The sequence below is a fragment of the Pseudorca crassidens genome, chromosome 18 (assembly GCF_039906515.1).
Source record: "Pseudorca crassidens isolate mPseCra1 chromosome 18, mPseCra1.hap1, whole genome shotgun sequence".
Taxonomy (NCBI): domain Eukaryota; kingdom Metazoa; phylum Chordata; class Mammalia; order Artiodactyla; family Delphinidae; genus Pseudorca; species Pseudorca crassidens.
Window position 1 is genome coordinate 50,147,148 of NC_090313.1, and position 24,353 is coordinate 50,171,500.

Below are 24,353 nucleotides of genomic sequence, written 5' to 3' on the forward strand. Positions count from 1 at the left end.
CCACAAATACATCAGAAATACATCTACATGTGCAACAACTCCTGGAGAATATACTGTTATGAGAGAAAAAAATAAGATACTTTTATTTAGAACAATAATAGGCAAATTACCACCTATTTTGTTAAATGCAGTTTTATTAGAATATGGGGCCACAGTCAGTCATTTTTTTACATATTGTCTATGGCTATGTTCATGATACAAGGGCAGAAGTGAATAGCTACAAAAGAGATTGTATGGCCTACAAAGCCTAAAGTATTTACCATCTGGACCTTTAAGAAAAAGTTTGTAGACCACTGACTTGGGATAGATATTTTGAGTCTCAAGCTGGATCTTAATACTTTTATATTCCCTCTTTTAGCAAGATAATGTCTGTGAAAGCCAGGTGTTGAGGATTTTTTAAGAATGATTTTAAAAAATTTCCTTAAACCTCATATACAAACCAAGATCTAAATCTGCTGGTCTATTATATAGTAGAGTTTGTTCTAATTAGAGCTAAACTATGAACCTTCTTGCTCTATGGTAGTAGGATGGTGTGACTTTCTAAACCATGGTAGAGACTCATCAATTGATCTTGAAATCAATTTTCTGGTTGTAACTAAATTTTTTTAAGTGAAATAGACAAAGGTAGAAAAATAGAGAGTAAAGGCAAGATTGCTTATAAAAACTTTGTTTCAATTTGATAACACACGTGCATACACACACACACACGTTCTGGTTTACCATATATCGACATCAATTAGAAAATGTTTGAAAGTCATTGCTTAATGAAATATGAAGCTTGTAGCCCAAGTGTTGTGGGGCATTAAGGGTGATGGAGTTAAGTGTGACTATACTGTTCCAATCTCATCCTTAGGGACCAAAGATTGGGAGATGGAGAAGAGTAGAGGATATTTAATGGAGGACGTTGGCACCCCTTCTGATCTAGTATTCTAGAAGGAGATCTCTTTGAAGACCTCTCTGTGCAAAAAAAAAACAAGGGCATGCCAAGGAGAGTTAGAAAGGCTGTGGGTATATTCTGCATTTATTCACTTCGAAAATGACCTGGATTATTGTACTAGAGTATAGATGAGGGTGGGAGCTGAGTCTCAAGCAATATTCTTGTTCCCCCAAGGTCTGCTTAGTGTTTTACAAATTTATCCACATGATTCATGGAGGGGAGGTAGAAATATAGAGGGACCAATATACTGTTAAGCAAACAGCCCACCATGTTCAGTTACTTTGAGACTGAAAGTAAATGGTAGAGATGTAGTTCTGACACTCCCTTTCCCCTCTCCCAAAGCCAGCTGACAACAGTGATCCCCAAAATGACCAGTGTTGGAGGGAGACCTTCAAGATGGTGGAGGAGTAAGACGTGGAGATCACCTTCCTCCCCACAAATACATCAGAAATACATCTACATGTGGAACAACTCCTATAGAACAACTGCTGAATGCTGGCAGAAGACTTAAGACTTCCCAAAAGGCAACTCCCCAAGTACCTGGGTAGGGCAAAAGGAAAAAGGAAAAACAGAGACAAAAGAATAGGGATGGGGGCTTCCCTGGTGGCACAGTGGTTGAGAGTCCGCCTGCCAATGCAGGGGACACAAGTTCGTGCCCCAGTCTGGGAAGATTCCACATGCCGTGGAGCGGCTGGGCCCGTGAGCCATGGCCGCTGAGCCTGCGCATCCGGAGCCTGTGCTCTGCAACGGGAGAGGCCACAACAGTGGGAGGCCCGTGTACCACAAAACAAACAAACAAACAAAACAAAACAAAAAAATAGGGATGGGACCTGCACCTTGGGGAGGGAGCTATGAAGGAGGAAAAGTTTCCACACACTAGGGAGCCCCTTCACTGACGGAGACAGAGGTGTGGGGAGGGGGGAGTGGGGGACAGGGGGCAGGAAGCTTCCGAGACACGGAGGAGAGCACAGCAACAGGGGTGCAGAGAACAAAGCAGAGAAATTCCCGAACAGAGGATCAGTGCCGACCAGCACTCACCAGCCTGAGATCCTTGTCTACCCACCCTCCAGGCCGGGTGGGGGCTGGGGGCTGAGGCTCAGGCTTCAGAGGTCAGATCCCAAGGAGAAGACTGGGGTTGGTTGCATGAACCCAGCCTGAAGCGGGCTAGTGTGCCACAGCTAGCTGGGAGGGAGTCTGAGAAAATGTCTGGAACCGCCTAAGAGGCAAGAGACCATTGTTTGGGGGTGTCCAAGGAGAGGGGATTCAGAGCACCACCTAAATGAGCTCCAGAGACTGTCACAAGCTGCAGCTATCAGCGTGGACACCAGAGATGGACATGAAATGCTAAGGCTGCTACTGCAGCCACCAGGAAGACTGTGTGCAAGCATAGGACACTATCCACAACTACCCTCCTGGGAGCATGTGTATCCCACCACTGCCAGGGTGCCGTGATCTGGGGACAACTTCCCCAGGAGAACACATGGACTGCCTCAGGTGGTTGAAATATCATGCCTGCTTCTGCCTCCGCAGGCTCACGCCACATTACATACCCCTCCCTCCCTCCTGCCTGATTGAGCCAGAGCCACCTAATCAGCTGCTCCTTTAACCCCATTGTGTCTGAGTGAAGAAAAGATACCCTCAAGTGACATACATGAAGAGGAGGGACCAAATACAAAGCTGAACCCCAGGAGCTGTGTGACCAAAGAAAAGAAAGGGAAATTTCTCCCAGCAGCCTCAGGAGCAGTGGATTAAATCTCCACAATCAACTTGATGTGCCCAGCATCTCTGGAATACCTGAATAGACAACAAATCATCCCAAAATTGAGGCTGTGGGCTGTGGGAGTAACTGTAGACTTGGGGTTTTCTTTCTATATCTAATTTGTTTCTGGTCTTATGTTTATCTTAGTTTAGTATTTAGAGTTTATTATGATTGGTAGATTTGTTTATTGATTTGGTTGCTCTCTTCCTTTCTTTTAATGTATAGATATATATTTTTTCCCCTTTTTCTCTTTTTCTGAGTGTGTATGTGTTTGCTTCTTTGTGTGATTTTGTCTGTATAGCTTTGCTTTCACCATTTGTCTTAGGGTTCTGCCTGTCCGTTTTATTTTATTTTTCTTACTATAGTTTTTAACACGTTAGCATTGGTGGATTTGTTTTGTTGGTTTGGCTGCTCACTTCTTTCTTTTTTCCTTTATTTATTACTTTTTATTTTTTTTATATTTAATAAATTTTTTAAATGTCTTACTTTAAAAACTTTATATTATGATTTCTGTCTTTCTTTCTTTCTTTCTCCACTTTCTTCTGAGATGTGTGACTGACAGGGTCTTGGTGTCAGGCCTGTGACTCTGAGGGGGGAGAGCTGAGTTCAGGACATTGATCCACAAGAGACCTCCCGGTTCCATGTAATATCAAATGGTGAAAGCTCTCTCAGAGATCTCAATCTAAATGCTAAGACCCAGCTCCACTGAATGATCAACAAGCTACAGTGCTGGACACCCTATGCCAAACAACTAGCAAGACAGGAACACAACCCCATCCATTAGCAGAGAGGCCCCCTAATATCATAATAAGGTCACAGGTGCCCCAAAATACAAAACCAGTTGTCGTCCTGCCCACCAGAAAGACAAGATCCAGCCTCATCCATGAGAACACAGGCACAGTCCCCTCCACCAGGAAGCCTAAACCAACCTTAGCCACTGGGGGCAGGCACCAAAAACAATGGGAAATACGAACCTGCAGTCTGTGAAAAGGAGACCACAAACACAATAAGTTAAGCAAAATGAGAAGACAGAGAAACACACAGCAGACAAAGGAGAAAGGGAAAAACCCACCAGACTAAACAAATGAAGAGGAAATAGGCAGTCTACCTGAAAAAAAATTCAGAGTAATGATAGTAAAGATGATTCAAAATCATGGAACTAGAATGCAGAAAATACAAGAAACATTTCACAAAGACCTAGAATAACTAAAGAGCAAACAAACAATGATGCACAACACAATAAATGAAATGAAAAATTCTCTAGAAGGAATCAATAGCAGAATAACTGAGGCAGAAGAACAGATAAGTACCTGGAAGATAAAATAGTGGAAATAACTACCACAGAGAAGAATAAAGAAAAAAGAATGAAAATAATTGAGGACAGCTTTAGAGACCTCTGGGACAATATTAAACACACCAACAGAAGATAAACAGAATTGATAAATCATTAGCCAGACTCATTAAGAAAAATAGGCAGAATACTCAAATCAATAGAATTAGAAATGAAAAAGAAGTAAAAACTGACACTGCAGAAATAAAAAGGATTGTGAGAGACTACTAAAATCAACAATATGTCAATAAAATGGACAACCTGGAAGAAATGGACAAATTCTTAGAAAAGCACAAGTGTCTGAGACTGAACCAGGAAGAAACAGAAAATATAAGCAGACCAATTACAGGCACTTTAATTAAGACTCTTATTAAAAATCTTCCAACGAACAAAAGGACAGGACCAGATGGCTTCACAGCCAAATTCTATCAAAGATTAAGAGAAAAGCTAACACCTATCCTTCTCAAACTCTTCCAAAATATAGCAGAGGGAGGAACACTCCCAAACTTATTCTACGAGGCCAACACCACCCTGATACGAAAACCAGACAAAGATGTTAAAAAGAAAGAAAACTACAGGCCAATATCACTGATGAACATAGATGCAAAAATCCTCAACAAAATACTAGCAAACAGAATCCAACAGCACTTTAAAATGATCATACACCATGATCAAGTGGGATTTAACCCAGGAATGCAAGAATTCTTCAACATACGCAAATCAATCAATATGATAAACCATATTAACAAATTGAAGGAGAAAAAACATATGATCATCTCAATAGATGAAGAAAAAGGTTTCAACAAAATTCAACACCCATTTATGATAAAAACCCTCCAGAAAGAACGCATAGAGGGAACTTACCTTAACATAATAAAGGCAATATATGACAAAACCACAGCCAACATCGTTCTCAATGGTGAAAACCTGAAACCATTTCTCTAAGATCAGGTACAAGACAAGGTTGTCCACTCTCACCGTTATTTTTCAACATAGTTTTGGAAGTTTTAGCCACAGCAATCAGACAAGAACAAGAAATAAAAGGAATCCAAATCAGAAAAGAAGAAGTAAAGCTGTCACTGTTTGCAGATGACATGATATTATACATAGAGAATCCTAAAGATGCTACCAGGAAACTCCTAGAGCTAATCAATGAGTTTGATAAAGTAGCAGAATACAAAATTAATGCACAGAAATCTCTTGCATTCCTATACAATAATGATGAAAAATCTGAAAGAGAAATTAAAGAAACACTCCCATTTACCATTGCAACAAAAAGAATAAAATACCTAGTAATAAACCTACCTAAGGAGGCAAAAGATCTGTATGCAGAAAGCTATAAGACACTGATACAATTAAAGATGCTACAAACAGATGGAGAGATATACCATGTTCTTGGATTGGAAGAATCAACTTTGTGAAAATGACTATATTACCCAAAGCAATCTACAGGTTCAATGCAATCCCTATCAAACTACCAATGGCATTTTTCAATAAACTAGAACAAAAATTTTCACAATTTGTATGGAAACACAAAAGACCCCCCAAAAAGCAAAGGAATCTTGAGAAAGAAAAATGGAGCTGGAGGAATTTGGCTCCTGGATTTCAGATTATACTACAAAGCTACAGTAATCAAGACAGTATGGAACTGGCCCAAAAACAGAAATATAGGTCAGTGGAACAGGGTGGAAAAACCCATGCACATATGGTCACCTTATCTTTGATAAAGGAGGCAAGAATATACAATGGCAAAAAGACAGCCTCTTCAATAAGTGGTGCTGGGAAAACTGGACAGCTACAGGTAGAATGAAATCAGAACACTCCCCAACACCATACACCAAAATAAACTCAAAATGGATTAAAGATCTAAATGTAAGGCCAGACTGTACAAAACTCTTAGAGGAAAACATAGGCAGAACACTCTATGACATACATCACAGCAAGATCCTTTTTGACCAACCTCCTAGAGAAAAGGAAAGAAAAACAAAACAAACAAAAAGAAGAGACCTAATAAAACTTAAAAGCTTTTTCACAGCAAAGGAAAACCTAAACAAGATGAAAAGACAACCCTCAGAATGGGAGAAAATATTTTCAAATGAAGCACCTGACAAAGGATTAATCTCCAAAATTTACAAGCAGCGCATGCAGCTCAATATTTAAAAAAAATCAAACAACCCAATCCAAAAATGGGCAGAAGACCTAAATAGACATTTCACCGAAGATGATATACAGATTTCCAGTAGTAAACACGTGAAAGAATGCTCAACATTACTAACCATTGGAGAAATGCAAATTGAAACTACAATGAGGTATCATCTCACACCATTCAGAATGGTCATCATCAAAAAATCTACAAACAATAAATGCAGGAGAGAGTTTGGAGAAAAGGGACCCTCTTGCACTGTTGGTGGGAATGTAAATTGATACAGCCACTATGGAGAACAGTATGGAGGTTCCTTAAAAAACTAAAAATAGAACTACCATATGACCCAGCAATCCCACTACTGGGCATATTCCCTGGGAAAACCATAATTCAAAAAAAGTCATGTACCAAAATGTTTATTTCAGCTCTATTTACAATAGCCAGGACATGGAAGCAACCTTAGTGTCCATAAACAGATGAATGGTTAAAGAAGATGTGACACATATATACAATGGAATATTAGTCAGCCATAAAAAGAAATGAAATTGAGTTATTTGTAGTGAGGTGGATGGACTTAGACCCTGTCATACGGAGTGAAGTAAGTCAGAAAGAGAAAAACAAATACCATATGCTAACACATATATATGGAACCTTAAAAAACAAATTGGTTCTGAAGAACCTAGGGGCAAGACAGGAATAAAGACTCAGACCTAGAGAATGGACTTGAGGACACGGGGAGGGGGAAGGGTAAGCTGGGACAAAGTGAGAGAGTGGCAAGAGAGTTTACATTTGGCACTACCAAATGCAAAACAGATAGCTAGTGGGAAGCAGCTGCATAGCATGGGGACATCAGCTTGGTGCTTTGTGACCACCTAGAGGGGTGGGATAGGGAGGGTGGGAGGGAGACGCAAGAAGGCAGGAGATAGGGGTATACATGTATATGTATAGCTGATTCACTTTGCTATAAAGCAGAAACTAACACACTTTTGTAAAGCAATTATACTCCAATAAAGATGTTAAAAAATTAAAAAATAAACTGAATCTAAATATCCTCAGTGTGCATCTACGCACATACACAAATGATAATAAATATGTATTTTCACCAAAAATGCCTCCTGTGAAATGAAACCTTTCTGAGAGAACTATTAAAATTGATAGTGTCCCAAAGGTTACTTTAGAATAAAATATAGACTGTTTGAACAAAAACAATTTGGCCTTCATCTTACTAAAACAAATCCTACCATAGCATATTGTTGCTACTATTATTACAGTTCAAAAATATATAAATAGTAGGAAACGAGAGAGTGACATTTTAATTGACATTTTAAATAAACCTGTTTTCAAAATTACTTCTCAAAAACTATTTGGTCCTTATTACCTTTACTGTGTTGTAATTTTATCAGAAGCTGGTGTTTTTTACCCTCTAAGAGTGGGTCATCTCAAGAATGAAAATTTAAGCAAAATCAGTATACTAAATATCCATGTTCTAGAGTAAATACACAGAAATGTAAGTTGTAATGGGTTTTACTGGCAATGACAAGCCATTTTTCTACTAACAGCTTTAATATTTTGTAATCATTAAAACACACACAAGTATAGAAGAAATTGGGGAAAAAAGGCCATGAAACTCATATATAGAAGGAGAGGATGTGAGGCCTTCTGTATCACCCTGCTATGTAATGTAACCGAGGGTCAAAACACTATTGGAGAAGGCTATCCTTGAATCAGAGCAAAGATTAAAAGGTGTTTTAAAAGAATATGAAGTCTACCCATATATAATGCAGTATAAACATCAAAATGTGTCTACAGTGGTGTTTTAAATACTTTCTTATCTTGGAGAGCACTTTCTGAGCTCTGATAACCATACCCAAAGCAAAGAACAGATGATAAAAGTAAAGTGCATCTCCCATGAGTAATAACAACAGGGAAATCAACATAAGTGTATGAGAATTTATTTTATTTTCAGACTTGTAATCTAAACTAATCTAAAAGAAAATCTATATTGACATCACAGGGAGAATTCATTGAGACGATCTTTTCTAATTCAGGCATGTTCTGTTTGAGTTTTTCCCTTTAAAAATATGTATGCTCAGTCTCAGAAAGAAGTGATCCTTTGTGCTGTGAAAGTCATTTTTGAGTAGCTGCTTAACATTTCCATGATCATAATGAAAATAGTCATAATCTGGACTACTTTGGGCCTTTTTAATCTGGCCCAAAGATATTTGCTAGACAATACTACCATTAAAAAAAAATAATAACAACAAGTCAAAGTTGTACACATTCTTTCACAGCAAATTTCTTTGTAATCTTTAAGAAAATGGCAGCAATCTTGTAACTGAAGTCTAAAATTCCTTTAGAGCACTGTAGGATTTAAGTCAGTTGGAGAATGCAGAACCTGTTACTGGACACGTAGTTGGGATTATAACTTGTCTTCCCGAAGGACAGAAAACTTGACTTTGAGAAAGTATAACTCTAACCTTAAATTTTTAGGTGACTTTTTTTTTTGCCGTACGTGGGCCTCTCACTGTTGTGGCCTCTCCCGTTGCGGAGCACAGGCTCCGGATGCGCAGGCTCAGCGGCCATGGCTCATGGGCCCAGCCGCTCCACGACATGTGGGATCTTCCCGGGCCGGGGCACGAACCCGTTTCCCTTGCATCGGCAGGCGGACTCTCAACCACTGCGCCTCCAGGGAAGCCCAAGGTGACTTAATTTTTGAGGTTCAGATGAGTGTGTTCCTTGATCTAAGATTATCTAGTATTAAAATCCAAGTTCCATGCTAAATTAAAATTAAATTTAACTACTTGATTTGGCAGATTTCTAATAAAATATTTATTTTAATGTTTATTCATTGAATTGATAAAAATATACATGATCACAAAAGAAAATTACCTAGCTAATTACTGTAAATATGGTCATTGTGGTAAGTACTACTGCATACTGGAAAAACTACTAAGTTAGAAGTACTTGGAAAATAGAAACTTCCTATCTGTTGGGTGGTTCTTTTATTATTAAAAACATGTATATCTGTACATAATGTTACATAAAATTCCAAATATAAGTGATGTATTGTGAGATTAAGCACTTATTTTAAAAGTACACAGTCTGGGACTTCCCTGGTGGCGCAGTGGTTGAGAATCCACCTGCCAATGCAGGGGACACGGGTTCAAGCCCTGGTCCAGGAAGATCCCACATGCCACAGAGCAGCTAAGCCTGTGCTCCACAACTACTGAAGCCTGTGCTCTAGAGCCCGAGCTCTGCAACAAGAGAAGCCACCACAATGAGAAGCCCGCGCACCGCAACAGAGAGTAGCCCCCGCTTTCCGCAACTAGAGAAAGCCTGTGTGCAGCAACGAAGACCCAACAACAAAGACCCAATGCAGCCAAAAGTAAATAAATAAATATATTTATATTAAAAAAGAAAGTACACAGTCTAACATTAACTCACTGAACCATAAACGTAAGAACTGTAGCTATAGAAACCACATATTTTGGACATAGTGTTTTAAACAGAAAGTTATAGTTATTCTGATTATTTTATAACATACATATACAATGATTATATTATATATAATAATTCTATTATAATAATAATCAAGGAAATATATATGTATATAAATAGAAAAAGATTACATTCAGTAAGGTCCAATAACTGAGTTCTAAATTGAAGAATTCTATGACAGCATAAATGTTAATGGAAAATATTCACTAGCTTCACTAGCTTGATACTTTAAAAAACTATACAAGTTTGAAATAGGAAGGTAACTCCAATATGCCAGATAACTATCAACAAAGAAACACAACTAAAAAATAAGCTTGCATACACTTATACATGCACCCTTTGTACACATGATGAAAAAACACATCATTCTTGTACCAGGTGGAAATAAATAGAAGGAGCGTAGCCTAAGGGCAAAAATCTTCAAGAACTATTTAGTGGATATTAAACAAAAAAGGCTTAATCCACCTCACAATACCTACTGGTTTTCCTGGTGCTCAGTCACAGCACCCAGATGACTCTGTGTTTCAAGTTGCAAGCTGGCCATAATAAAGCACACGTGTGTACGTATACACACACACACACACACACACACACACACACACACACAGGGAACAAACACGTGCACATGTACAGAAAATGGATCTCAAATTAAGAGAGAGAAATTTTTAAGAATACACAAAATAATGGATAGAAATTTACATTATAAAAGCTAAAATGCTCTATGGGGATAAATGTTGATTTGATTTTTATAGAATTGAAAAATAAAACTTTTTCCCAACTGATTATAATTTAATGAACGTGAAATCACAACTATTTAAGGGTAATAAGAAAGATTGTATACAGGTGTGTGTGTGTGTGTGTATATGCATGTGTATATGCGTGTGTGCATGCCCACATTGTCAAACTTCCCAGCTTACCCTCCAAAATCAGGAACAAATAAAACGTTTTTGTTCCTATGTATCTAAGGTCTTTCCTTTTACTTTCTCTCCCATCTCTATTCATTTCCATACAAAAATAATGTTACCTCTTCTTTTTCTGGCATGAGTAAAGCTACATAAATAAATATAACAGTGATTGCTAGATTGCTATAACATACCTGTATATTTTTCAAGCACAGCAATATATATGTGTATAAATATATATACATATATATGTGAATCTATATTAGGGTGATGTGCAAAGATTTTACAAAGTAATGTGTAAAGCAGCCTTTAAAATATTTCTGCAAAATAACACTTATCTAATACAAAGTATAACTGCCTGTCCAAAAGGAAAAAATAATTTGAGGACCCAGTTTCTCAGGTGAAACACAGTTCTTTAGGCTGTTGAACAGTGAAGCAATTTGCTCTATACCCACAACATCCAAGAAAAAAAACAATTCTGCTTTCTTGTCCCAGCCCACTTTTCGTTCCATCTATTTCTTCCTTAGCATTTCCTACACGATCTCCTAAGTGAAATTAATACAAGTGTAGATTTTTTATATTAAATAATTAAGAATTGAGCCACTTAAACTCAATAATAAATATGAAAAAAATATAAATAAATATTTAGATTCTCTTTTGAACCCTTAATATTTCACAGCTTTTCCTGATATACTAACAGTACCAATGCAGATATAATAGGATACATTATCAATACTTATTTACTATGCTACTGTCCTTTAAAAATAAAGTTTACAAGTTCTACATGGATATATATGTGTACATATATATATGTTTATATACGTATATGTATATTCGTATATATATAAAATGCATGTGTGCATAGTCCTCTGAGTGCCATCATCTAACAAGTAAACTTCAGATCAAAGAGAAGAAAGCTAGCAGGTTGAAGAAATTGCTCACCTGGAGGAAGCAGATCAACAGACTGAAGTCTACTTGTGATGGTGTGTAGGGTGAGGATAACAAAGGAAAGCAAAGTCAGGAATGCTTGAAAAATAATATATTTTTAGTTAACAAATAGAAAAACCAAGTGAATGATGAATCCTTCTCTATTGATTTCAAATTTTGTATTAAATTCTTTAGATTGATCAATCCCTAAACATATGGTTTTTGGCATTTCTCCAGATAAAAAGACTTAGTCTTATTGGAAGAAGATTACTTTTTTGGAGTATTTCTGTTTAGATGAGATAGAAACAATGCAAATTAACTATATGAATGTCTAGGTCAATGCGGAAAATAATCTCATGATGATGATGGATTCATTCTTCCTAAATAAAGTACTTTTCTTCAATAGTGAGTAGAAGATGTAAACAAGTGGGACCAAAATTAAATTTGCAAGAGAGCAAGGCTTTAATAAATATTTTACTGCATTTTTTTTCTTCATGTTAGTTACACAATGTATATTGTCTGGAACTTGAAAACAACATGCTATTTGTAATTTATTTAATGCTTTACTCAGTTGCCTATAATCATTCAGTTTTTAAAACTGCACTGACAGTATTAATGATAATTATATATATTTCTGTAACAATTTCTGCTCTTTTTCCACACAGCATAAAAGAAGTTATTTAATATGACATTAAGGGAATGCGGCATTTTTTTGGTTTTGTTTTGTTTTCTCTGAACCTTTAACTAACTTAGGTATATTATGGAAGTGTATAATTGATCAATTTCTTACACTAAAAAAAGAACATTTTGCTGGCATTAATGTTATTGAAATATGCAGTGAATATTTGAAACAAATTGCCTTCTAAAAGTTCTGCCAAAAAAATGCCTGTTGGTAAGCAAAGGTTGCTTATTTTCTAAGTAGTCTCATTTTCTTAGTTTTAGCCTTTATCCAACCTCTGTCATTTGCCCCTCCCCTGGAATGTAATTATGCAGAATTCCAATGTAAAACAGGTTGAGTTGTTAATAAAAGGCAGCTCAAACATTTTTTTCACGCTGTTGCCCTGCCGATGTTTCATTTTTTTCTTTTTTTCCCCTGGCTTCCTGTTTAATTTGTGTATGTTTCTCTCCTATTTTTAAAGTATATTCCCACAACAGATGGAAATACCTGAAATTAAGTCTGCCTCTTGCACATGTTTAAATAATGCCTATTGTGACATTTAACACAGTAAAGAGAACACAGAACACACAGAAAATTTGTTTAGGGGAAAGAAAATAATTAATCTGTAAGTCATCTTGTTACTATATTGAATTTAAAATTCTGAAGAGACAATCTGGTTCTTGCCAAAGACATATGAGAAAAAGTTAGTCTACAGCTTTCATTTATTCTTATTTTGTTACCAGATTCATTTGTGTTTTATGCTTTTGACATGACTCTTAAATTTTCAGTCCTACAATAAACTGAACTTTTTTCTATCCACTGACCAATTTACTATGTAAAAGGCACTTTACATTCACTTGATAATAATCTAAACTCAGAAATCAATATCTAACACTTTTCAGGTATATTCAAAATATATCTTATATTATTGAAATAGTATAACCAAAGTCATATAACCTACATATAAGATGTAGGATTTTTTTATTCATAAAAATACAGTTCATCCAAATTGGAGAAAGAACAGCTATAGGTTGTGCACTAGGTTGGAAATTGTCCCTCAAATATTCATGTTTACCCAGAACATATGACCTTGGAAATATGGTCTTTGCAGATGTAATTACTTAAGATGAGGCCATACTGGATTAGAGTGGGCCCTACTCCAAAATCTGGTGTCCTTATAAGAGAAAAAAGAGATACAGAGACAGTCACACAGGGGGAACACCATGGGAAAGTGGAAGTTAAGGTTGAAGTACTGTGTCTAAGATAGCTGGCGACCACAAAAACTAGCTAGAGAAAAGGAAAAGTCCTCCCCTAGAGCCATCAGAGGGCATGGCCCTGCTGACACCTTGATTTTAGAATTCTGGCCTCCAGAAATGGGAGATAATAAATTTCTATTATTTTAAGCCACTTTGTTTATTAGTTTTGTTATGGTATCTTTTGGAAACCACTTCTGATTCTGGTACCAGAAGTAAGGTGTTACTGTAACAAATACCTAAAAATGTGAAAGTGACTTTGAAATTGGGTGATGGATAGAAGATGGAAGAGTTTTGAGAGGTGTGTATATTAAAAAGCCTAGATTACCTTAAGGGAACTATTGGAAGAAATATGGACATTAAAGGTGATTTTTCTGAGAGCTCAGAAAGAAGCCAGGAGAGCTCTAGAGAAAGCATCTATCAGCTTAGAGGATACCTATATGGTTATCACGAACAGAATGTAGATAGGAATATAAACAGAACAGTTGCTTCTTGTGAGAGCTCAGATGGAAATGTTATTGGACTCTGAAAGGCAATCCTTGTTATAAGTGGCAGAAAACCTGGCCAAATTATTGTGTGCAAAGTAGAATCAATGAACTTGGATATTTAGCTGAAGAGATTTCCAAGCAAAGTATAGTAGGTGTGGCCTGGTTTCTCCTTGCTGGTTATAATAAAATGTGAAAGGAAAAAGATTAACTGAGGAATGAAATTTTAAGCAAAAAAGAATCACCACATGATTTAGAAAATTCACTGCCTATCCAATAGCATGCTCTGGAAATAAGGACAAGGGTGGACAGTCATTTGCTACAGAGATTTGGTATATGGTTTATGGATCCAATCAACCATCTCAAGAGAAGTCAGGATTAGAGATGGGATGGGATTACCAAGGAAGAATCTGTAGATGCTTATCAAATGGCATGGATCTCCTCAACATCCACAGGAGATGAACAAAATTTTTGAGAATTTCATTCTAATAGAAACATTGCCAAATTGAACTGAAAGGGACAGATATGGGATGAAATGAAAGGACAATGACTCCAAGAACACAGTCACAGATGCAGGGACCAGGAAGGGTGGACTACTGTGAGGAGGGTCAGAAAGGCTTAAAGAACAGAGCATCAAGACATAATTCAGGCCTTGAAACCTAATGGAAATTGCTCTGCTGTGCCCCCAACTTCCTTTAGACTAGTAACCCCTTATACCCTCTATTTTCTCCTTCAGAAGGAGAATGTCTAGGTTGTGCCTCTTCCACAACTGTATTTTAGAAGCAGATAACTTGTTTTCTAGTTTGATAGGTTTGTGGAAATAGAGGAATACTGCTCCGGGATGGACCATGCCATGCCTGATTTAGATGCTGAGATTTGGGACTACTTGAGTTGATATCTAGAAGAGATTTGGGACTTAGAGCTCATGCTGGAAAGGGTTAAGACATTGGGATGATGTTGAAAGGGGGTGAATGGATTTGTAAATGGGATGGACATGAACTGGGGGCCAGAGGGTAGACTGGGTTAAATTATCATCCCCCCAAAATTCATGTCCACCTAGAAACTCAGAATGTAATTTTATTTAAAAATAGAATCTTTGTAGATATAATTACTCAAGATGACTCTGATCCAGTGATAGTGTCCTTATAGGAAGAAAAAAAGAGACACAGAGACAGTCATACAAGGAGAACACCATGTGACCATGGAGGCAGACATGGGAGTGATGCGTCTTGGATTGCCAGCAACCACAAGAAGCTAGGAAGAGTCAAGAAAGGTCCCTGCTCTAGAGCTGTAAGAGTGCACGGCCCTGCTGACAGCTTGATTATGGACTCTGCTCTCCAGAACTGTAAAAAGATTAATTTCTGCTGTTGTAAGCCACCCAGTTCGTATATTTTGTTACAAGAACCCTAGGGAACTAATACATACCATCAAAAAAACAAACAAAAATATAAAGTACCCGGATAGCTGTCGAGAATGACAATGGGGCAAATTAAAATGTAGATTCCAGAAAAGTAAAACAATATTGATATTAATAAATTAAAATGTTTTCAATATTATGGCTCATAAATAAAGTAAATTTAGCATAAGAGATAAGTACATAAGTCAATAAAACTGATGCCAGGAGTATAAGACTAAATTGAAATCACCCAGGAAAAATGTGTGTGTGTGTTGTGTGTGTGTGTGTGTGTGTGTGTGTTTATGGAAGATTGTTCCAAATCTTACCAAAAACTTTGAAACAGAATTTTTTTAAAAAAATGCTTGCAAAATAGTAGCTCTTTGTGCTTATTTCCTAAAATTGACAGAATTTCTCATCTCAATTTGCATTACTTTTAATTTGTATGTATAATAATCACATTTTAATACCATCTGCATGGCAACTTTGCTTAAAATTTCTATGTATACTAGAGAACTATTAAACAAAATGTGTGACTGTACGTATGTGCACATATGTGCATGAGCATTTGGATTAACAATGAAAAAAGAAATAGTCTCTTACAAGAAAATATATCTCCATATTTGTAAATGTAGCTTCAAAACCATGCATATTTTTAGTGAGAAACTTACTATGGATAGCATGAATAGGTGATTCAAATCCACAGATGCTCAGCATTCTCTCAAGCCACATATTAATATATTTTTCTACTTCTTTGGGAAATGAATATATAAACATTAAAATATTCAATTTTTATACATTTATCAAAAGACATTTGACTGCATTTTTCATCTAGATAGAAAAAAGAAGGCAGAAATATATTTCCTTTAAGAAATATGATACTGAATTTCACTAAAATATACTGTACATCAGCAATAGGTATATGCATTATTAGCAAAGGTATTTCTTTTTAATTCAGTACACACATGCATACTGTGTTTCTTTAGGGCTTTATGTTCCAATATATTAATATTAAATCATTTTTTAGGGAATTCCCAGGCAGTCCAGTGGTTAGGACTTGCCGCTTTCACTGCCATGGGCCCAGGTTCCATCCCTGGTCAGGAAACTAAGGTCCTGCAAGCTGCATGGAACAGCCAAAAACAATTTTTAAAACGAAGGAGAATTTTAAAATATAAATAAATAAATCATTTTTATAAGGCATTTGTCTTAGTCTGTTTGGGCTGCTACAACAAACTGCTACAAACTGAGAGCTTATAAAAAACAAAAATTTATTTATCACAGTTCTGGAAGCTTAGAAAAGGTCCAGGATCAAGGTACCTGCAGATTCAGAGTCTGCAGAGGACCCACCTTCTGGTTCATGGAAGGCTGTTTTTCCCCTGTGTCCTCACATGGAGGAAGGGGGCCTCCATTATAAGAGTACTAAGCCCATTCACGAGGACTCTATCCTCAAGACTTAACACCTCCTAAAGGTCCCACCTCCAAATACCATCACATTGGGGATTAGGTTTCAATACAGGAAGTTTTTGGGGGGATACAAACATTCAGTCCATAGCAGCATTCTACTTCATGAAATAACATAAATGTTTGGGAAGGGGTGAAGACTAAAAGTCATACCTCTAAAAAGAAACTGAGTAAATTTTTCAACTGGTCTGTTGTGGAACTAACAAACAATTTTAAAAAATGTCACATTTTATATATATACATATAAATATGTATATGCATATACACGAGCATATATATGTTAGTTATTGGGTATTTATCTGTCCTTTGCAAATGCAAAGCCTAAGTATCAATCCATCCAAGTTCTGCAATATCTCTCAAAGTGACTGAATCTAAGGATGTGTAAAAAGTGACATCGGTATCTTACACACAATGCAAGAAAACATCTCATCAGTTTGTGATATTTTTCACAGTAGAATCTTTCTGCCATGTTATTTCAGTTTCTTTCAATGAAAAATCGATGCATGCTTTTTTGTAGCATAGCAAATTACCCACTGTCACTTTGCTTCAAATAATGTCTTCCAAGTACCATGACTAACTACACATTAGGTTTCAGTGGGCTCTTAGTAGGAATTTGAGTCACTGAACCAGGCTTTACAGTAGGTAACAGCTATTAAATTACTTTTTTCCCTGATATTTGGCTCTCAATCTTTATACTGACATGGAAATATAATGCAAAATTAGTTTTTAAAAACAGACTTATATTATCAGAACTATAATCAAAGGGGAAAAATGCTCAATACACTTTGGGTTTCCTACAAAACATCTGCTGACTACTGGACTGCTTTAGTGAGTAGATTTTGTAATCTGTAATGCCTACCAAAAAGTCAGGAAGACATAATGGCCAGATAATCATCATTATCCTTGACGATGGCTAAAGGGAAAAGGGAAATCATTTAATTCATATTACTTTGATGATAAAACAAAATGGCACACTGACAAGTACAGGTTGGGTTGTGACTAAATCTCAGACCACAAACCTACATGGCTGAATTCTCATTCATTTAGTCTTGAAATCAGAGGACAGGTATCTAAGAGTATTAAAATATCTAAATAAAGCAGAATAAATCTTATCTGAAAATTTCTCTGTGAATTCCCCTAACTCAAAAACAATAACAATGACATTAAAAAGAAAAAGATAAGTCAGCATTCTTATGACAGAAAGCAAACATCACTACTGAATATCCATGCAATAGAAAATACTGAGCTTATATATATTTTTTTTTTTTCCATGATTGCAAATGAGTTATGCTCTGAAAGCTTATTCATTATTCTCACTTTGGGAATTCAAAATGTATTTTACTATGTTAAAAATTCATAATAAAATAGATTTTAGTTTAGTTTACAAAAACCTACTAAAGTCACAGGGTGGCTGAACTATAGTACTATGAATGCTAACTCTGGCTTTAATTTGAAGTTCTAGCAATAGGGAACAATAAAATATAATAGGAAGTGGAGGAAGAACAGCTATTTCCCTCCTTCCTATACAAGAAGTGATTCCATGAAGATATATGAAACAAGTTGGTTTTACTCCAATCTCCTTTACTCTCACTCCTTATCATTCCTCCACTGAACACTTTTTCTCTTGTCCCTAAATTTATTAAACTCCCTTTATTTTCCCAATTGGGAAATATCACCTTGGTCAATTTACTCTCCCCATAAGTTCATTATGCACGCAAATTACCTATAGACTTTTCCTTCCTCAAGAGAATTCCTTTCATGCCGAACAGTTCATACTTCATGTATGTTATACCTAAAAGCAATACAATTAAATTATATCCAAATTCATGTGACTTAATAAACTTCTAATTCTCTCAAAATTTAGGAAAAAATAAGACACTTTTACTTAACTGTTTAACAGCTTCCTGGACAAAGAGATTACATCTTTACAAAAATTAGAACACTTATAAAACCAGTTTAAATGTTTCAATTGTGAAATTTTAATAAAGGTAAACTGGTCATATAAAAACAAAATCAATACAGAACACACAAATACACATGTGCACCTGCACACACATGCATACATAGTTGTGCAGAGACACAGAAAACAATGTCACATGAGAGTCTGCCAGCAGCCCTAGTTGTGCCTGTTTCCTTTCCCCACTTTCTGAATGCAGTCAGCAGCAGGGGTTCAGAGTGTGGCAAAGACAATGAGGAAGGGAGAGTGTTCTTACATGTGTTTGCGTCATTTTTTTAAAAAACATCTTTATTGGAGTATAATTGCTTTACAATGGTGTGTTAGTTTCTGCTTTATAACAAAGTGAATCAGATATACATACACATATACATATGTCCCCATATCTCTTCTGTCTTGTGTCTCCCTCCCTCCCACCCTCCCTACCCCACCCCTCTAGGTGGTCACAAAGCACCAAGCTGATCTCCCTGTGCTATGTGGCTGCTTCCCACTAGCCATCTATTTTACGTTTGGTAGTGTATAGATGTCCATGTCAATCTCTCACTTTGTCCCAGGTCATTTATAAGTCAGAGACAGCCTGTCTTGCTACACACAGCTGCATATATACCGCTGAGCGCATTCAGTACTCAGAGAGCATAACGGAGGCTAAGAGAGCACAGTCATACCATCCCTAGGGGACTTGAAGATTTCAATCTCTAGAGCTGGATTCTTACAAGTATAAGTCGTGATTGGCAGCTGGACCATTAAGGAAGGGCAGAACTTGAATTTGGCAAAGTCTATAGCTGGATCTGAGGACTTACTACTACATGTGTTCCAGGTCAAATCTCTTAACTTCTATATTCTTTCACTCCCTCATCTGTAAAATGGAAATATCTTCATAGGGTTATTGTGAGGATTAAATGAGCAGATGCATGCAAAGCACTTAGTTCATGAAAACCACTCTGTGAATGCTACAATTAGGTTATAACGCTACGGCAGGATTGGCAAGTCAAAGAAAGTACAATACAATTTGTACACCTCAGTTTGAATGCAGAGCCTCTTTCAAGTAAAAGCTACTCATCTGGGGACTCTGTTTTAGCATCACAAAGCAAAACATATGGTTGTTGTTGCTTTTGTCTTTAATACGCTCAATATAACCCTTACCCCAAATTTAAGCATATAATAAGTAAAACACATAATTTTGTGAAGGTGATATTAATTTACAATTGAGGTGAAAAGGTCATAAATGCACACTATTCTTTCCCTCTAGATGATTTTTGTAATGATGGAATCAGAATTCCAGAGCTGTTGATCATGTATCTCTATGCTTCTCTAACAGAAAAGTGTGTTCAAGATAGGCAAAACCAAAAATTGGCAAGATACGTGTTCCTGAAGAAAAATATTAATAGATGCAAAATAATTTAAATCATTACTTCTCTGTAAAGTAAATATTATCATAAAACAGAGGGCAAAATTACAGGTATTTTAAAATTAAAACATGAGACTCAAACACCCCTAGCAGTCATTCGATGAATCATAATTATACTTTTACTGTCCTCCGCCTTTACTCTCCTCTGACTTTAGATATCCTTTAATGGAAACATCTGAGAAATACCAGAAAGGTGAAGGATTTGACATGGGCCACATGCAAATTAGAAGCAGACCTTCTGGAGGTTAGAATGAATGTCCCATGTCTACAATACACGTTTTTTTCCCCCACCCTCCACTTTTACAATTTACATGACAAAAATCAGGGAGTCAAAAGAGATAAAGCAAACCTGTGACAAGGTAATTTAATAAACTACAGAAAAAGTGATGCTAGCTTTTGCTTTCTTTGATTTGTTTTTAGTAAACTAAATTCCATTTTAACAATTCTTTTCCATTAGATCTTTAATACTGGAATTAAATAATGAAGGAGTTTTATTTTTAGTTTGGCCTTCTATTCATTGTTTACTTATGGTTTATTGACATTCAAAGAAACGGTGACACAAGAAAATTACATCTCTTTAACTCTTAATTGAACATTGTGGAAAGAACACTATTTATAGAATTGCTTGGCCTCAACTTTTCCTTGGATCTAGTTCAGGTTTCCATGTGTATGACTGACTGCTCACATACAGAATGATAGTTACATTAATATATTTATTTTATATTTTCCAAAGGTACTTGGACAATATCAACATAACTCTAAGCAAAAGAAAGCAAATATTCACTCCTACAATCAGGCCATCTCTTAAATCAAGCATATTCATCTTAGCTTCTTTCGTTGCAACTATTGTTTATATGTATACACAATCTTTGTGCAGTTTAAATCTCAAAGGAGATGTAATTATGTGTGATAATTTATATTTTAGGAATGATAGGAATTCTAGAGATCATTCAAAAAAATATCTTCATTTTCCAGTCAAGAAAACTGAGGTCCAGAATAGGTAGTGACAAAATAAAAATTATTCTCCTGATCCCAAGTACAGTTCTTTTCCCACATTAAGGTATCTCTGAAAGTGATAGAGTCCACTATTAATAATTATGCCTGGACAACAGGTATAGACAGAGATACCATGACATATGATAACCTACCCAGAAAGTAAAGAAAGTACAAGTTTAGAATCCTTTGATTTGTTCCAAGAAGGTTATTTAAAAATATGACAAAAATTTTATTTGAGATCTGTAACCAACATTCTGTCTAGATAATAATATGAATCTTTATCCTTTAAAATTGGAAATAATTGTACATTTTTTGATTGCATTAAAATATGTGTCATCCATGTACACAGAAAAACGCAGTAGAGAAATCTTTATTGCTTTTGTGAGAAACAATAGGCACCATCATGAACAAAATCAGGGGAATGTTTGAAAAAATCCGTATCAAATATTAAACTAATCAAAAAGCTTTAAATCAAATTAAAAGTTATAAAAAGTAGTAATAAAAACATGTCTTGTAAAAAATCTAATAGAGAAGGCAGCTAGTAAAGAACAACATATAAAAATAAAAGAAGGATAAAAAGGCATCAGATCCAGAATAAAAATGTAAGTATGCAAAGAGACGGTGTCAATTAATCATACAAAACAAAGGGAGAAATATAAAGTGCAAATTTGATGAAGGAACTCTGATGGTGCTCACCTGAGTAATCAACGAATGACAGATCAATAATTAAAATTAGAAAGATAGCTAAGAGAATAGTTTCTTAAAAATTTAGAAAATTAATAGGAAGAAACTTTTGCCCTTTTTTATTAATTTGGGGAAGAAACAAACCAGAGATATGAATTATTCCACACACACACACACACACACATACACACACACAGACACAAACCTTAAAAATACAAATCAATGAAACATAACTAAATATAGACCTCTAATCTCTCTTTTGACACAGCATCAACGTCTGCAAGGGAATGCACACATTACAATTATACAAGCTGAAACTATTCAGATGTATGATGGTCAGTAATCATCTAGGACACTAAAATATCCCGGCAAAAGTTAATCTAATAAATCTGCCATTATCTCTAATACTTCAAATCTGTGCCTTGAGCTAAACAATTGTCAAAATGGAGCTCTGTTTACATAGAAATGAATCAGAGTGGGGGAAAAAAGATGTCAAGGCTTTTCTAATTATTCTTTTTGCCTTTCGATTGTTGGCATAAAATGGTTAGCTGGCATATTTCATACTGATTTTCTACAAGGTGCTAAAGATCACTGTTTATCCTCAGAAATATATGCTCTACAAAATGAAGGTGGCCGCTCATTTGAGATCTTTAGCTCTGAAAGCCGGCTTTGGCAGTGTTCAAGGCATTTCTGCAAGGCAACAACTCTGATAATTTTATCTCTATGACCTAAAAGAATCAGCTTCCGAATGAAAGAGAATATGTAATATTTTTCAAGAGGGTCACGTTATTCAATGATTTCTGTAAAACAGATAAATTCAATTCACTGCATAGTGCTCAAAATTACTAATTGAAATTGTGGAAAACATAATATGCTGTTGGTATTTTCAATAATGTGAGCAGGAATAATTATCAGAACCCTGTAATCAGCATCAATTTATCAGGAAGATTAAAGCAGTATGATATTTATAATCCACTAAAGACCAATATTTGAACCTTGATTTCACTTCAAAACTGTGACTCTCTACATCTATATGCTCTGTAGCCTCAATTTCTCTAACGGGTCAATAAGAAAAGTTTGTTCCCACAAGTATCGATCTCCCAGTAATGGTTCTGAAAATAAGCATATGAACAAAGGATCTTCTGTTATTAAAAAATAAATAAAATAAACAAAAAACCCTCTCCTCTTTTTATATGTATCCCTCTATATACTCTCTCCAATTTTTATATAAGAAATGCAATAATTCAATAAATTCAGAACATTTTATCTGTCTATGATGTCACAAAATACATCAGGTCAAGGTAAAAATCCACTTGATGAAATCTTTGTGTACACTGTTACCCCAAAATATACATTTTACTGCTTTACCAAGATTACGGGTGTTTAGTGTCATTGAATTTAGATGCTCCATTGCTGTGACTCATTTATCCATGGAAGAAACTGAAGAATATATGGAATACTAAACTATATTTTAATATATTTAAAAGAATGATGAAAATCCAAAGTAGAATTATTATCTATTTGATTTCATATAACAAAAGATATTTTAAATTCATTTAATCTGAAGTACCCCAGACTTAGAGTCTTGATTCTATGTTGATTCTGACCCCTTTTCCAACTCTCTTTGTAGACTTAAAAACAATCACTTTTGTTTTGAGCTATAGGATGAGGATGCTAAACATATTGACTCTGTGTTTCATTTCATTATTAGTATTATACGACTTGTTTTAAAAAACAACATTCTAGAATATTTGACTTTTGATACTATGTAAGAGGATATAAAGGCAATCATTCTTATCATCTTGTAATTTGGTAACACCTTTTTCATAGTTCACTTTTGGTAGAAACATGTTATAATAAACCTAAATATATAGCATAGAAGATAACAGAGCTATTCATGTTAGATATACGAGACAACTAGCTTTTTAACATGATTTTCCCTATTTTGCTTGTTTGGCAAGATATTTGCATTTTTTCTATATAAGTTGTATATATTAGATGTTAAACATGTTAACTAACATAAATCTAAAAAGGTAGGTTAAAAAACTCACATCTCTTCAGGAATAAAAAAAGTATCTTTGATTTCTAGCACAAAACACTCATGCAAAATTTTGCTAAATTGTAGTTCTGCAATATGGCTAATATGCATAAAAATCATTTTATTTCATGAATAAATAAGAACTACTCTGTATAGCCATTACATTCTAGAAAGAGTGGAAAACGAGCCTGTATTCATGGGGTTTTCACTTAATAAAAATAAGTACAAACAGCTCAATGGGGAGAGAGCCATCTGAAAATGTAAGCAGGTGCCTAAAAAAATGGAAGACTGTCTCCTTAAGAGATGGATTCTCCCATTTAAAAAAAAAAATCAAATTATTGCTCTAAAAAAGTAGAATTTTAATAATAAATAGATAAATAAATGATAAAATATCACACACAAATGATTACACTTGATGCAAGTATTTCCTAATGATTTCTTCAAGTCTACTTTAAAATCCAAAAAAAATTAAGAATTATTTAAACAAATAAAGTGGGCAATTATCAGTTTGTTGAAAGTGTCAATCA

At 35.5% G+C, this 24,353-nt stretch overlaps 1 protein-coding gene across 2 annotated transcripts in view; it reads right to left on the bottom strand.

Annotated features, from left to right (window-relative positions):
• Positions 1-24,353, bottom strand: part of PCDH17 (protocadherin 17) — a 108,767-nt gene that overhangs the window by 17,470 nt on the left and 66,944 nt on the right. The window contains exon 4 of one of the 2 annotated variants that reach the window (XM_067712874.1): positions 18,470-18,538. The exons of the other annotated variant lie outside the window; for it this stretch is intronic. Coding sequence (XP_067568975.1) covers positions 18,470-18,538 — 69 coding nt within the window. The remainder of the gene's footprint in view (positions 1-18,469; positions 18,539-24,353) is intronic. 2 annotated transcript variants of the gene reach the window in all.